Raw genomic sequence first — 14,603 nt, forward strand, 5'->3', positions numbered from 1 at the left:
ACATCACATCTGATGCCATTGATCTAAGACATCATTACTGTTAAGAATAGAACATGTCAGAGTCATTAAGTCATTACCCTGATGTACTGCCCTCTCTCACTATGGATAAACCAGGAATTTCAGGTGCTCTCTCAGGACTACAATCTCCTATCCAGGCCAAAAGCTGCAGAAGTGAACACAGACCACAGTTCACTGCTTTGCCACGTTTCAGCCATGAGCTGACAGAGAGAAGCTTGGCTTAGCCAACCCTTTGTGCTTTAGTGCTCATGTCTGGCAACACCTGGATTACTTGCAACCAGCTGCCATCTCTTGCCACATACCTCAATGCAACCAGCACTGCCTGGAAACCCAAGGAAACAAACACAGGGGAAGTGGTACATGGGCAGGAATTGCTCATTGGCCTCAATGAAGCCAAGGAACAGTCATATGAGATTATTAATTACCAGCCTTGAGTGCTTCAGCAAAGTGTCAACCATCTGGTGAAATGAAGCTGTGAGGAGTCAGTGCAGGCATAGCAGGAACTCTGAAACTCCATGAGGCAGATTTGCTACAGCTGGGAATTTTCATCTTGCAGCAATTTGGTGACAGGCAGTAGGAGCAGAAAATGCCATTTCAGAATCAATTTAAATATTGGGACACTGCCTTCTGTGGAGTGCAGCAACGGATACCTTTCAAACCTTCTCCAGATTTACAAACTTCCTAGGAATTTGATGGATCATTTTTCCATAATTTAAATTTCCAAAGTAGGATTCAAAGCCTTTAAAAAAGCTAAAATCTCTCTTAGTCTTAGTTTGGTTTGCCCATGTGGTACTAAGTAGTGCCTAAGAACTTGCCAGTGCCTTTGCAAGGCAGCTTTCAACTCCAGGCTCTGCTTTCCAAGATTATGGACAGGCCACCACCTTCCCAGTAAATTTCTGCCCAAGGTTCTGGATAAAAGCCAGCTCAGGAGCAGCTGAAGATACCATGAACACACAGCCATGGACCAGCAGATCCCAGGGGAAGACAGGCTCCATCTTTTTTCAAGTGTGCAGCCGGAGTGGGAAAGGCAGAGGTCCTTTTTCTCCGAGGAGATCTCTGAGCCTGGACAACTACTCCCAGTCATGTGTATCATCACCTGACATTTCCACTAATATGATCTATTTGCGTCACCTTTGATCCCAGGAAAAGTAGCCTTGAATTTGAAGCAGGTTACCTGCCCATGGCCACAGCCAGTGGCAGAGGCAACTCGGTGGAGCCAGAGGCAGCACCCCCAGCCAGGGAATGTTCCATGCAGAACAGCTGAGCAGGGCTGGAGCATCCCTTTTGCTCATCCCTGTTCCTGGTGTGAGCAACCAACCTACCTGTCGGGGGTGGAGAGGTACTTCTGCTTCTGGAACTTCTTCTCCAGGCCCATGAGCTGGATCTCGGTGAAGATGGTCCTGCTCCGGCGTGGCTTCTTGGAGCGCGGTGGGGGCTGCTCTGCCTCTGACTCGCTGCTGCCCTGGGCCTCGCTGGGGGGACCCTCGGAGCCTGCGGTGCCCACGCAGGGCTGGGCTGGCAGCACGCGGCAGCCGCCGGCGGCCGGGAGCAGCGGGGGCAGCATGGGCGGCTGCCGGGCGACCACGGAGATGAGGGGGTACGCCGGGAGAGAAGAGGAGCCTGGCAGGGAGGAAGCACAGGCAGAGGAAGGTCAGTTCCGTGCTGATGTGTTTGAGCAATGGGAGCACTGGGGAGAGGAGGGAGACAGGAAGGACCCTCCTGGCTCTGCCATTTGCTTGTTAAAGGACAAGCAAGAATATTCCCCTCTTTGAACTTGTTCCTTCTCCCAGACTGCACAGCTTTTCTTAGGCTCGGGAACCCTAACCCTAGGACAGGGAAAGGAAGGACTGCCTTTCCACTCCTTTTCTAGGAGATGTTATAACCATTGAAATTATCTGTCTATTTACTGCAAGAGATTAAACTCCAAGCAAAGGATGAAATATATTCCCATTCTGTTCCCAACTTTCTTTCCATGGGGAAACTAGGACAGGGCTCACTTGAGACAGTCCCCCTCCCCTTGCAGGTAACAAACAACAGAGTTGAGTTCACAGCTCATTCCATTCCCTAACAGGCAACTGCATCAGAACCATTCTCATCCTCCATTGCCCACACTGATCCAGCTGACCTTGCAGGAAGATGAGGATGAACAGATCCCAAGAGTTCTTCACTGACTGAACTCTACATCTTACACCAACCAGTTGATACCCGTCCTAAACCAGTTCTGCTCCAACCTTTTCAGGTCAGGGCTGTTCTGGGATGACAAATCCAAACATTCCCAAACACTAGAGGAAGTTCTGATCCACATCAAGCCTTCTGATTTACAGCAATAGCAAATTCCTGCTCAGCCTTAGCCCTGGGAAATTGAATGTTCCTTTAAAGTTTGGGCAGGGAAATTGAGCTACATATGGGAAACATAAACTCACTGCACGATATACAACGTGCAGTCTTGGGCAGCTCACTTTCTTGCTCCGTACCTCATTTTGCCTCATTTTCAAGATGGAAACAATCTTCCGTACCTACATCACTGGTGGTAAAACATGGATTAAAATTTAATGTACACAAAGTATTCTGAGATCTTTAGATAAATGGGACTGTGGAAAAGAACATATTACACCAGCAGGCCTGATTATGAAACCCTTCACATGAATCACCACTAATGAAAATAATGATCTCTAGACCTCAATGAGTGTGTTGGGGTGAGTAACTCCACACAGCGGAAGAAAGGAGTTCCCAGCCTGGCCTGCTGATGACCTGTATTCCTCAACCCTCTCCCCAAGTGTAGGGTTGTGATCACAGGAATCAGGTCCTAGGTGAGCTGGGTACACCAAAGAACAGGTTTTTGATCATTGCTTCTCTCCTCAACCACAGCAAGTTGTGCAAAATCCAGCCACTTACAAAGCAAGCTGGGGAAACTGTTGTCAAAACCCTAAATAGCTGTGACTATGACTGGGCTTTATGCAGACTAGGGCTTCAGTCTTGCTTTCTCCTCCGCACCTCTGCAACACTAAAAATCAAAATATTTCCATTAAATGTAAAGCCTTCCACTTAAACCACCACGGAAAGCATTTGAGAGATGAGATCAGAATTGCCAAGCCAACCTTTAGCTTATGTCAAGCCTTATCTACCTTTTCTTTCTGTATATTTTTTCCAGCTTTACATCACTGTCCTTTGCTTTACACCTCTGTCCTGTGCTTTATACACTAAATCACTGGTGGTATTTATGCACCCTCTAACACCACCCAGCTAGACAGAAGGTAAAGCAGATGCTGCTCCCACAGCCTATGTCCTCCTTGTCAACCCACTACTGTTCATTTCTGACACTGTGGGATAACAAAAAACTTGCTGGCCTACCTGTGGAACAGATGATTCCTTCTCTTTCAGAAAAATTTGCCCAAAAATCATCCCCTCTTGCCTCCTTAAAGGGTCTCTCAATTTCTAGAGTCCTGTGAAGAACACTGAGGCCACCTCCACCATGAGAGGTGTTCCTGGGTGTGCCACGAAATTCCTGAGGACATTGTGTGCTGATGTCTTCATTTGCAGCAGTCCTGGGACTCAGCCCCAGGAGAAAACTGCTCTTGGTCACTCAGGCCCCAGCAAGCTTCTCGGATCCCGGTTCTACCCTGTCCTGGATAAGGAGACTTAAGCTTAAGCTCAGTCCAGAAAGGAGTGGATCCAGTATTATTACATCCCCTTATCCACTGCTATTGGGTCTTGGTTCAACCCTGCCCATCACAGAACTCCTGCTCCTCTACAGGTTCATCCTCCAAACCTTATCCCACAGCCCATTCCTGTTCTTGCTCATGGGTAGCTTTCGGCACCAGATCACAGATTAATCAATACTTTTGTACCTCCATACATTTCCAGCAGGGTCCTCCATAAAGCACAAAATTACTCATGAATAATAAATCACCAGAGCTCAGACACCCTGCAAGGCTCCAAGTCAGTGACACATCTGGATGAAAGGATTTTTAAAAGTAACTCTCTTCAAGGGAGGTTAGCAAAGTTATTCAATATCAGAGCAACCAGGATATTTTCTTTTCTGTACAGCATGGCAGCAGCACGTGGGAGTGCTTGAAGAGAGGAGAGGATGGTTATAATCGTCCCAGAGCACAAGATCTGCCTTCATCAAACAGAGAAAAATCTCTTCAAGTTATTTTTCTAATAGTCAGGTAAGGTTAGGATTAAAGGAACTGTTTTTCAAGATCAGCAGCAAGGCCGTGGCTATTTTTTCATGGCACAAAACTGGTTATTACAGAAGCAGATGATACTGGAGTTGTTTGGGTCTGGGTTTTCAAGTGCTGAGCACCTGAATGAGGGATACATTTTCCAAAATTCTCAGCAGCCAGCAGCTGTGCCCTGATCTAACAGTTAGAAAAGCTCAGCACATGCTTATTTTTGTTGCCCACGTCAGGACACAAATTTATTTACGGCTCTTCTGAAACCATGGTGCTGTTTCTGCATAAGTCATGGTTTACAACTGCCAAGCTGATTTGAGTTCCAGGTGCTGAACAGATTAGTGAGGCTGTTGACACTAAGTGCTGTGTATTTGTTTATCATTTGTGCTTGTAAGAGTAACCTTTGCTTTTGGTTTGACACCAACAGTTGTGACAGTGCTTTTAGAAACCCCTGTAAATAATGAAAGCATCATGATCGGCCCAGCTTATACAAGACTGGTCAGCTTTGTGCCCTCACCCTGGTGAAGACATAGGATGGATGTGGCACAGAGTAAGCAATAAGGATGGCATCTATAAAAGACATGGGAATCAAGGCTGCAGATATTTTTGGGGAGAAAGCTACAGGTCAGAAAGGGGGCAACGCTTTAGCAGCCCCTTGCACGAAGAGCAAACCAGAAATAACTGACCTCTACATTGCACGAGAGCTTTCAGTTCCCAGAGAAAAAAGCCCAGGTTCAGTGTCCTGCTCTGGATCTAGTTATTCCAAAGTTGAAAGCAGCTGTAGGAGCCAGTCCATAGTCTCTAGGTACAGTCTTAACATGACTCCCCTCAAACCATCTGTACAGTTCTCACCCTGATAAAGCTTTGCCTTCCAAACGCCATGAAATCTGAGGCGAGATCTAAACTTCACATCCCCCAGAGTTCAAAGGTACCTCTAGACTGACATGATATTGTAAGAATGGAATAATTTCCTAATCTTCAACAAATTAAATGCTGGCAGGCAGTTCTTGTCTGCTCAGCACTGTTGTGACACGCTCTGTCTCCCGAACTGGGATGAATGAGAGTGAAAAGCTCTTTCTTTCCATACCTGCCTTTCACAATGCTTCCACTGAACACGTTCTCACCTGTACTGTTGTGTGAGCACTTTTTCTGACCCACTGCTCTTTTGTACATGACAACTCAAAAGATGCCCACATAAACCAGAAAATGAGGAATTTGCTACCTTAGAAATACTTCTAAAGCATTTTACTATTTCCATCTAAAACTGTCAAGAGGCCCCACACTCCAGTGGTGAAACCACCAGTGGTTTAGGACTCAGGAGGTCTCACTGCTCTTCATAGGGACAGTGGTCTCTTACTATGTGGTTTTCTGCAGAAAAGACCCAGTTTTATCTACTAGAATAATTGTAATCACTCCAAAGCCTAGGGTATTCTCGGGCTCCCCCTGCTGCTGAACACTTCTCAAATACTTGGGAAAAATAAGTATAATCCTATACTTCATACAATGCACTACTGAAGGAGCACTGCCTAAACAATAGATTTTTTTCCTGTGTTTTTTTTTAAAGGATTTGAGTAATCTCAGTTTCAAGTGGCATGAAAGCTCTTCTTTCTGTCCACTCCACAAAGCAAATATCTGGCCACTCTTGCTAAAACTAACCAATGGCAAAAAGTAAGAGACACTGGATCTGCAGAGCATTTTCTATGATCTGAAAATACTTTGCTTTGCTATTTAAATCTGTGTTGGCACCCACTGTACGGTGTATAAGAAATCTGTAATAAGCACTGCCCACATCACCTTGGCATGAATTGGCATATTCAAGCCTCACAAAGGATAATCCCGGACTCCTGTTTCCTAATTATATGTTAGATATTTCTGCAAAAAACTTATCATGGTTTGATGTATCCAAAGATTTATCTTGTAATTTTTCTTTTCAGCAGCAACAACAAGAAGATGTTACATCAAGAAGACCAGCCTGAAGCCATCCACTCATCTTCTGGGACGTTTCTAATAAACTTCTTTTAAACTTCTTCTGACCACTACCTAAGACACAGTGGATATACCACCACTGCACCAGATCACCTTGCAGAAGTTGTAATTAAAAATAAATACTTGAAACAAGTATTTCCCCTTATTTACCCCCTCCTCCCCTCCTCCCTGGCTTAATTTCAACCCCAGCAGACACAGAATAGAAGGAAGAGAAAAGGGAAAGCACTAATTAATTGCACGGTTTGACTGCCGGCACTGGAAGAACAGTTTTCCTCCCAGGCAAACTCAGTTTCCAAATGTTGTTTTGGAAAGCAAGAAAGAAAAAGGAAGGAAAGATTTATGGATCAGCTCCTCTTGGCAGGTTAGCCCTGCTCAGAGGCAGAATGAATCTCACTCAGAATGGGCTGTAGGAAAAGGTAAACGATAAAAGAAAATGAATTTACGACCCAGGATGGTCTATAAATCTCTCATCTCCTGAGTGTCAAAACAAAGGGAACCAGAAGTTGAGTTCATTTAGGGAAGAACTGGATTTTGCTGAAGGAGCAAGCAGTCTCCTGACAGGAATAAGCAAACCTGAGTGAAGCAAGGAAAACAAAAGAAGCATGGAAATGTTGAGAATTAGTTGAACCACACATAGTTTCTGTAGTGGGAAGGGCATTACATTGACTTTTTCCACGACAGATCCCAAAAAGCAAAGATTTTCCGACAATACCAATTCCATGGATCTCAGTTTGACTTTACCACCTCATCCAGAGCTGAGCAGGGACCTGGTACAATCCAGGGACTCAGTGTGGCCCAGGAGCCAGTGCTTAAAGACAGCAGCCAGGTACCCAGTGTGTGCTGCAGGACACACACGACATCCCCTCACTGGGAGTGAGACTTTGCCTTATGGTTGCCAGACCTGCCAAATACTGACCAGAGAGAAAATCTGACCCTTGTACAAGGGTTCTGTTCCTCTGCTGAACTTCCTCAGGCAGCACATGGACCTGCAGCACCTCTCTTGTCCCTTAGGAGCCCCACTGAGGGTAGGAAAGCAATTCTTGCACTCAGGTTAGACCTTATCTCATCTATTTTTGATGATATCAAATTTAAACCTTCTCTGCTCTCTCTATACAAGGCTTAGGCACTGAGAAGTTCCCCAGATATGGGAGACTCTTTCTTATTAACTATTAGAAGACATCAGGTTCTTCCCAAGACCAATGTTGTGCACCAAGCACCCTGATACAGATATAAAGGCAAGAGGAAAGGAAAGAACAGCAAAAGGCTGTGCATATACCAGAAAAATTCACATTCTCTCAGGAACGAGTGCTTAGGAGACGGTTGAGGGGAATCACCAGGTCTCTCAGACTTCCTTGATCCATCCATTTCCAAGGTGCAAGGCCCACTGAGCACTGTCATGAACTTTTGAATCCCAAGTTTAAAAAATGACCTGGGTGATGTTTCTGCTACGCAGCACGGTGGGAGCAGATCCCTCTGCTATCTCCAGAATGGGAAGCAGCAGAGCCATGCCAGGGGATGGCTGCTCCTGAGCCAATTATGATCTGGGCAGAGGTGGGCTAATGAGGTTGCAATCACTGTGCTGACAGCTTGGCACTTCCCAGCTGTGAATCCATGTATTTGCATGGTGCAGCCCTTGGAACACACTGGCACACACGGTCCTTCAGGGATGGAAGTCCAGGCATGGCAACAAAGTCTCCCTAAGCCGCCCCTGAGCAAGGCAATTGAGCCCAAAGGTGGTACCGAGGTATGGAATTAGATGTTCTTAGCATCCCTCTCAAACAAAGCTGGGGCAGAAAGGTGAAGACGAGTAATTTGTCAGAATCCTTTTTTATCAACAAGTTCAGGCATTGATTCTCTTCTCATCCTTTCCAGTCTTTGTGAAAGACTTTGTGAAAGACTCAGATACTCCTTTACATTTCCTATACCTCTCTTAGCATTGGAAGCCCTGGGAAACCTGCTCTTAATCCTCTGAGTCTTAACAAGTGCCATAGCTCAGCTCTATATGCAGATTTTTCTGTGATTTTTACATATTAAATGGGAATCCTGGAACTGGGAGTGTTTGAAAATGCTCTTTTTTTGCCATTCTTCTTGTCCAGCACTTCAAAGCTCAGTGACAGACTTAGCCCTGCTTTGGGAGAGGAGAATTGTCTGTGGTTTTGTTTCTTCTTCTACTTGCTCTCTTTCTTTGGATACATGTGGAAAACAGTGGTAGCTAAGCTCCAGCTAAAGTCTCTGCACAAGAGGAGAGGTGAAGGGCACTTCTGGGACATTTTGAGAGCTTCCAAAAATAGTCTCAAGACTCAGCCAAGATGCACAGACACAAAAATTTCTATAGGAGTTGTGTCATGGAAGCTACAGGAAGGCAGAACAATCAACCTAAACTCTTAAGTGCAGAGCTGGAACATGAACAGACACCACTGATACTCTAAAATAGCACCAATGAGGATTCTTGGAGTAAAGTTTAACTGCTTCTCAACCAAAGATAGTGGGTACATTAACACCAGATTCTTTTGCCACTTCAATGAACCCTTTTAATCTGACAAGGACCACAAGTCTTGCAAACATTAAATACAACTCAGCAACACAGCAAAAAGTGTAGCAAATGTCTTCTCTTCATTGTGGAAAAATCCAGACCTAACTGATGTCCATGGCAAAATACCCTCAGCTGAAGTGGAGCCCGGATTTCACGCGCATATGCCCACAGAAAGAAAACAGAAGACAAAACAAAACAAAGGAAATTAGTGCAGCTAATTTTAGCACAGGTAAAATGATCCTTTTTTTAGGCCTTCTGACTGAAAGCCAGTTCTTCAGGAGTCTACACTTCTGTATGAACCAAGTGAGAACGGGAGAAAAAATTCGCATCTAAGCAAATGGCAATTTCTGACCTCAGATTTTCAGGTGGGAGAAAAACCTGGGCTCATCCAGGAGTAGTGTTTAACCTTCCCTAAGAGAACAGTCCCTTTTCTCTTCAATCACTCTTTTTGGGGGGAGCAGGTTTTTAGCTAAATCTTTAGCAAACAAAACCACTGATGTTGGTCAAGGTTGACTTAAAAGGTGAGCCTGCCCAAAGCATCTCCCACTCTGCAAATCCCAGTACAACTCCCCAGGGGTGACTGGAGCTGGACACAACTCCAGCTTCTGTTCCCTGTGGTCTGGGACAATTGCAGCTGTGGCTGAGTTCAGCCCAATTTCAAAACCACAGGGGAAATTTTTTCAGCTCTTGGAGCTGTAGGATCCAGATTTTCTGTTATAAGTCTGTCCCCATTAGCAATTTATCAACATATTGCTGTATTTCTTCTCAATAATAACAGCAATTAATAAGTTTGAATGATACAAGGTGTGCATGCTGCAGGCCTCCACAAAAACCAAGAGAAAAAGAATTAATCCTTACTTATTAATGACATATAATATTCATATTGTGCTTTTTTGTGTGTTTAAGTCCCTACACACAGTAAGTAATTGGCCTTGAACATCTGAGAAGTCTGAAAGCATCCGTGAACAAGACTTGTCTCTCTCCCTGCTCCCACAGGCACCTTGTGTTGGACAGGGCTGGATGTGGGGCAATCATCCATCTCAAAAACACATTCCAACATTCACCTAGAGCAGCAGTGTCTCCAGGGATGCCAGATCTCTGAAGAATGGCACCAGGGATGGCAGGGCTGGTGATCACCATTCTGACAAGCTGACGTTGCTCAGTAGGGGAGGAGATGGTAATGCACCCTTTGAAGCTGGAGTGGAAAGGCCTGGCTGTGCTGTCCTGGGGCAATCACTGGGATATCCTGGGATAACAATGCTCAGCTGTCCAGTTTATTCCCAGCTGCTGGAAAGATACAAGCCAGCATCACCTGGCGCTAAAGGCTGCTGTCCCTGCACAGAGCAGCCTTTTCTCTGGGCTGTCAGTCAAGCAGAGGAGCATGCCAGGCTCTTGTCAGATCCTCAGTGAAGAGGAAAATTTATATATAAAGAAGATTTCTTTCGTTTTAAAGAAGCATTTAAAGAATCTATTTGGCCAACACTCAAGAAATCCTTCGTGGCAAATGTAAGGCACTGTGGCTTCATCAGCAGAGAATGTATCAGAACAGACACCATTCCTGCACTTCAAATTATTCTGCTCCACACACTCAAATGACAACCTGCCTTTTGGATGGGGGCCCAGCCTGACTCAAACCTGTCCCCTCCAGCCAAACTGAGCATGGCTCACAGAGGTCCTGCTCATTGTCTAAGGCTACACAGAAGGGTCTCTGTCTGGGATTCCTCCATCTTTAGCTGAATGAGTCGTTTCAAACCTACTCAGTGGGAAAGGACGTGCCCTGAACAGAAGCAGATCTGCCTTAATATTTATTGGATACATAGGCCCAAGGCCATCTTCACTTCAAACAGCTCCTAAGGGAAGGCAGGTTTGGAAGTGAACCTCCATTCCAGACCCTTATTGCTTGGAGTCGGAGGGAGTTCTAAGCCCGGGCCACATCAATCCCAGAGAAACAAACACCAGCAGATCTTCATAAACAACAACACTCAGGCAGTGCAGGGAAGTTCCGGGATACAATCTACCAGCTCCATGCCCAGATCTGCACCAAGGGACACTTTGGGTCCACTAAGCCAACTTCAGCTTGAAAGTCCTTCTTTTGAACTGAGTCATGTTAAATAGTTCAGCCAAGACGTCCCACCATCACTGAGGAGAAGGCTCAGCACTAGAATTCATCACACTGACCCAGACTTCACATGTGGAGCAGCCAAAGGATGAAAGAATGGAACAGATCTAAGAGCTGGGGTGGATTTACAGGAAGTTTCTGGTCTTGGTTATTGAGGATGGAGGGGGAACACAGCACTGAGAGACCAGAACTCTCAGAGTGTCTCAGCTTAAGTTGCAACAATTTACCAATGACAGATGTGATCAGACATCATGGGACACTGGGAGAGGCCAAATGGATTCCTCTGTCCAGATGGTGTCACTGGACAAGGAGCAAGATTTGGACTTGGGTGGTGAAACAGCTCATCCTAGCTGAGAGGGTGGAGTTTGATAGAAGGGCAAATCTTGTCTGGTGGTCTATTCTGCTGCTCGAGCACCTGTCCCTAGCCACTGCCCAAGCTTTGTGTCTATATGGCCCTTGGGCCAACACATTATGGCCATTCTTACATCCTCACACATCTGACAAATGATTCAGCCTTCTCTGAGGATTTCACAGTTTCTGGCCAAGTTCAAACACAGAATGCCATGAATGCATAAATCAATCAGTCCCTCACTTCCTGCTGTGTTAATTATTATCACAGCATCCATAAGCAAACACCAGCCTTGGCCAGCTGACTAGCTGTGCACACAAAAGCACTCTTCAGGTTTCTCAAGCCCACCCTTGTGTGAGCTCCAGCAGAAAGCTGGCCATAAATATCACTACCTCTTCCTGCCCCAAGGCTCTAAAACACACTGCTGAGAGTGACACATGGGAAGAAAGAGAGTGCAATTGTTTCTCAGCACCAGACTGTGTAAATTTTGCCTGATGGATCTTTTGGAAAACACTTTTTCCTTCTCAGGAGAATAGTGGATCAGTGTTTAAAATACACAGACATCCCGCTCTTTTCCTCCCTACTGAAATGAAAGGGGGACTTCAGCAAGTGCCAGTGTTAACCTGAAATGGACCTGTCACATCTTGGCAAAGCCTCTCCCTCTTATAGCTGTGGCTTATAATCTCAAGGGTTGCTTTATTAATAATTTTGCCCCCATCAGAACACATTTAGCAGAGAGCTTGGTCTCCCTGAGCTGCATATATGATTCTTTGATTTTGCACCTGCTGTAACACAGAGAAAACCCATCTCTGTTTCCTCTATGGACAAAAATAAACTCTGTGGACAATATGGCTGAACAGCTGCACAAACAATGCAATTTAGAAGGATGCAAATGATACACGAGCAGGTTTTGTTCACAGCCTGCCTGTCCTTTGTCATTGACAATTAGATCAGTGGTCTTAACCCAGCTCTGGTGGCTGGGTTAAGGAGGAGAGACACACACAGGGAACAAAGCTGAGCATAATGGACATCCCAGTGTTATTCCTGGAAGCTGAAACCCTGTTAACAGAATCTAGAGCACCCTGGAAGAGGATTTCCTCCAAACCTGATCTTTTTGTTTGAGTAAGCTGACTATGTCACAGCTTCCATAAGCACAGGGCACAGCTATTTTTATCCTCTTCACTCAACTAACAGCACACCCATGTCACCTCACAGATCCAATCTTAACCGAAAGAGAAAGAATTTAGGACAACTAAGCTTTGACTTTTTGAATGGGGGAAAATACACAGCTGGATTTCCAGGTTACAGAAACTTTTCACTGCCAATGATTCTACAGCATAAAAACCAGTCCTGGCAACTTCATTCCTGAAGCAGCTTCATTGACTTCAGGACTCTCTGTATTACACAAAGTCAGTCATGAGCTGAAGATGTTACAAGAACCATTAGTCACGGTAACATCTCCACCTCTGCCTGCAGACATAAGTGTCCCATATGGACATGGGAAGGTGGGTGCTCCCACCAGTAACACCCCAGTCTCCCAGCAAACTGATTGATGGGAACCAAGACCCAGCGTGTTCACTCCAGGGTCAGTGGCATATTGAGGTTTTTCAGCTGAAACACAAAGCGAGTTTCACTCTTACAAGAATTCACCTAATCTCAAAAAATAAGCTGAAAAATGTCTCAGGGATGGGCAGTCCCCCAATGGACACACTGAGAATAAGCAGCTCCGTGAGAAAAATGTCAGCCTCAGAGCTGCAAAGTGCTTTGGAGGGATGAAACCAGGCATGTGCCAGAAAAGTGTCGATAAGGTCTTCCCAGTGTCCTCTGATAGAAGGATGAGCCAGAGATTCCAGCTGTTGAACTCCAGCTGTTCTGACCTCCTCCTGCTCAGAGGAGCTGAGGCTGCCCCACCCCTGGATGTATCCAAAGCCAGGTTGGATGGGGTTTGGAGTGACCTGGGATAGCTGAAGGTGTCCCTGCCTATGGCTGGAACTGGATGAGATTCCAACCCAAACCATTCTGGAATTCCATGATCCAGTGATCTCCAAATGCAAGCCCTCACGCATGTCCAACATTAGTCTGTGTGATTTTTTCTGTTCTGATAGGAAGAAACACTGTTTTCACATCTCCAGACAAATTTAGATTAGACTTCAGGTAGAGATAAGGCCCTAATTAATCATAATGGATGGAATTGGATTTCTACAGTGCTCAAATTCAGCCTTAATTGTGAATTAATGCCTTTATGGGCAGAAATGTTAGAAGGACAACTGTTGCAAACAGCTTCAATCCACAACTACAACCATGCCCCTGGAAATGCTCTGATTTAGGGACTGAGTTGGGAAATTTAGGAATCCAGATGGAAAACCCTCCCTCAATCTAAGACTTGAAGTCAAAGCTCTGGTTTCATCACTCATGGATTCTCCTCCAAGTTTCCTACAGGCCCTACCACCGGGAAATGCAGCGTTGCTGTGTTCCACTGGGATGTTGAGACTTCATAATCTCATTCCAATGCCAGTTATAAAATAGGCAAAAATCAACACAGCCCTTTCTCCCCTTCATGTGTAGGTGGGTGTATAATTCCCATTAGCATAAAAAACAGCTCCAGGCTGATGGGAATGTTGTCACATTCCCACCAACTTTACTCTGTCCCATAAAAGAACCAAATGAACAACGTTCTGTTCACTTGGATGTAGATTTTGGGGGAAGAGGACCTCAGGCACATTATTTCCATCCCGGGCACGGCCTTAATGTTCAGTCTCAGACAACTCCCTGAATCCCACTGGACTTCTGTTTTCCCCACATGCAAAATGAGGGCAATAATACTAACCACACCAGTGATTTGGTCTGGAAAGGACTCAACAGCAGCCATGAGAGGAGGCAGAGGTGTTGCTATCTCCCAGCTCGCTGCAGACATTGCCCATTAATACTCTGCAAGAGTGCTGTGTTGAGAACTCTCTTTCGTGTCACACGATTATGAAATTCCTTAATGTGCCACATTAATATGCATGTTAATGTTGAAGCAATGCATGTGCCCTGTTCTTGTGCAAGCAGCAATGATTCCCAGGGGAGCTCCTCCAATAACAGGCACAGATGCAGTGTGTGGTTTCTCCAACATAAATAGCTTTTTAAAGCTCAATTTTTAAAAAGTTCTCTTCACCCAAGAAAGACATTCTGCCCAGGATCAGCCATCCTTGCCAATTTTAACATTATGCTGATCTAAATAATTCTGCAGGGAATATTTTATGTATCTTCCAAATCTCAGCCAGACTCTGATTTGGCTCTTCTGGGATGAAATGCATCTTAGAATTGGCATTTCCACACGCAAACAGACAAAACCTTTACATTAACAGTGTTTTCATTAAGCTCTGAAAAACCTTCTGAAATAGAGGCTGTATTCCACCTGGAATGTTATCAAGCTGTCCA

General features: G+C 45.2%; 1 protein-coding gene across 1 annotated transcript in view; it reads right to left on the bottom strand.

Annotated features, from left to right (window-relative positions):
* BARX2 (BARX homeobox 2) overlaps window positions 1-14,603 on the bottom strand; it is a 33,230-nt gene that overhangs the window by 3,202 nt on the left and 15,425 nt on the right. Inside the window, exon 2 of the mRNA XM_002192350.6 lies at window positions 1,341-1,638. Within this exon, the coding sequence (XP_002192386.1) occupies window positions 1,341-1,638 (298 nt within the window). The remainder of the gene's footprint in view (window positions 1-1,340; window positions 1,639-14,603) is intronic.

Source organism: Taeniopygia guttata, chromosome 24 (assembly GCF_048771995.1).
Source record: "Taeniopygia guttata chromosome 24, bTaeGut7.mat, whole genome shotgun sequence".
NCBI classification, from domain to species: Eukaryota; Metazoa; Chordata; class Aves; order Passeriformes; family Estrildidae; genus Taeniopygia; species Taeniopygia guttata.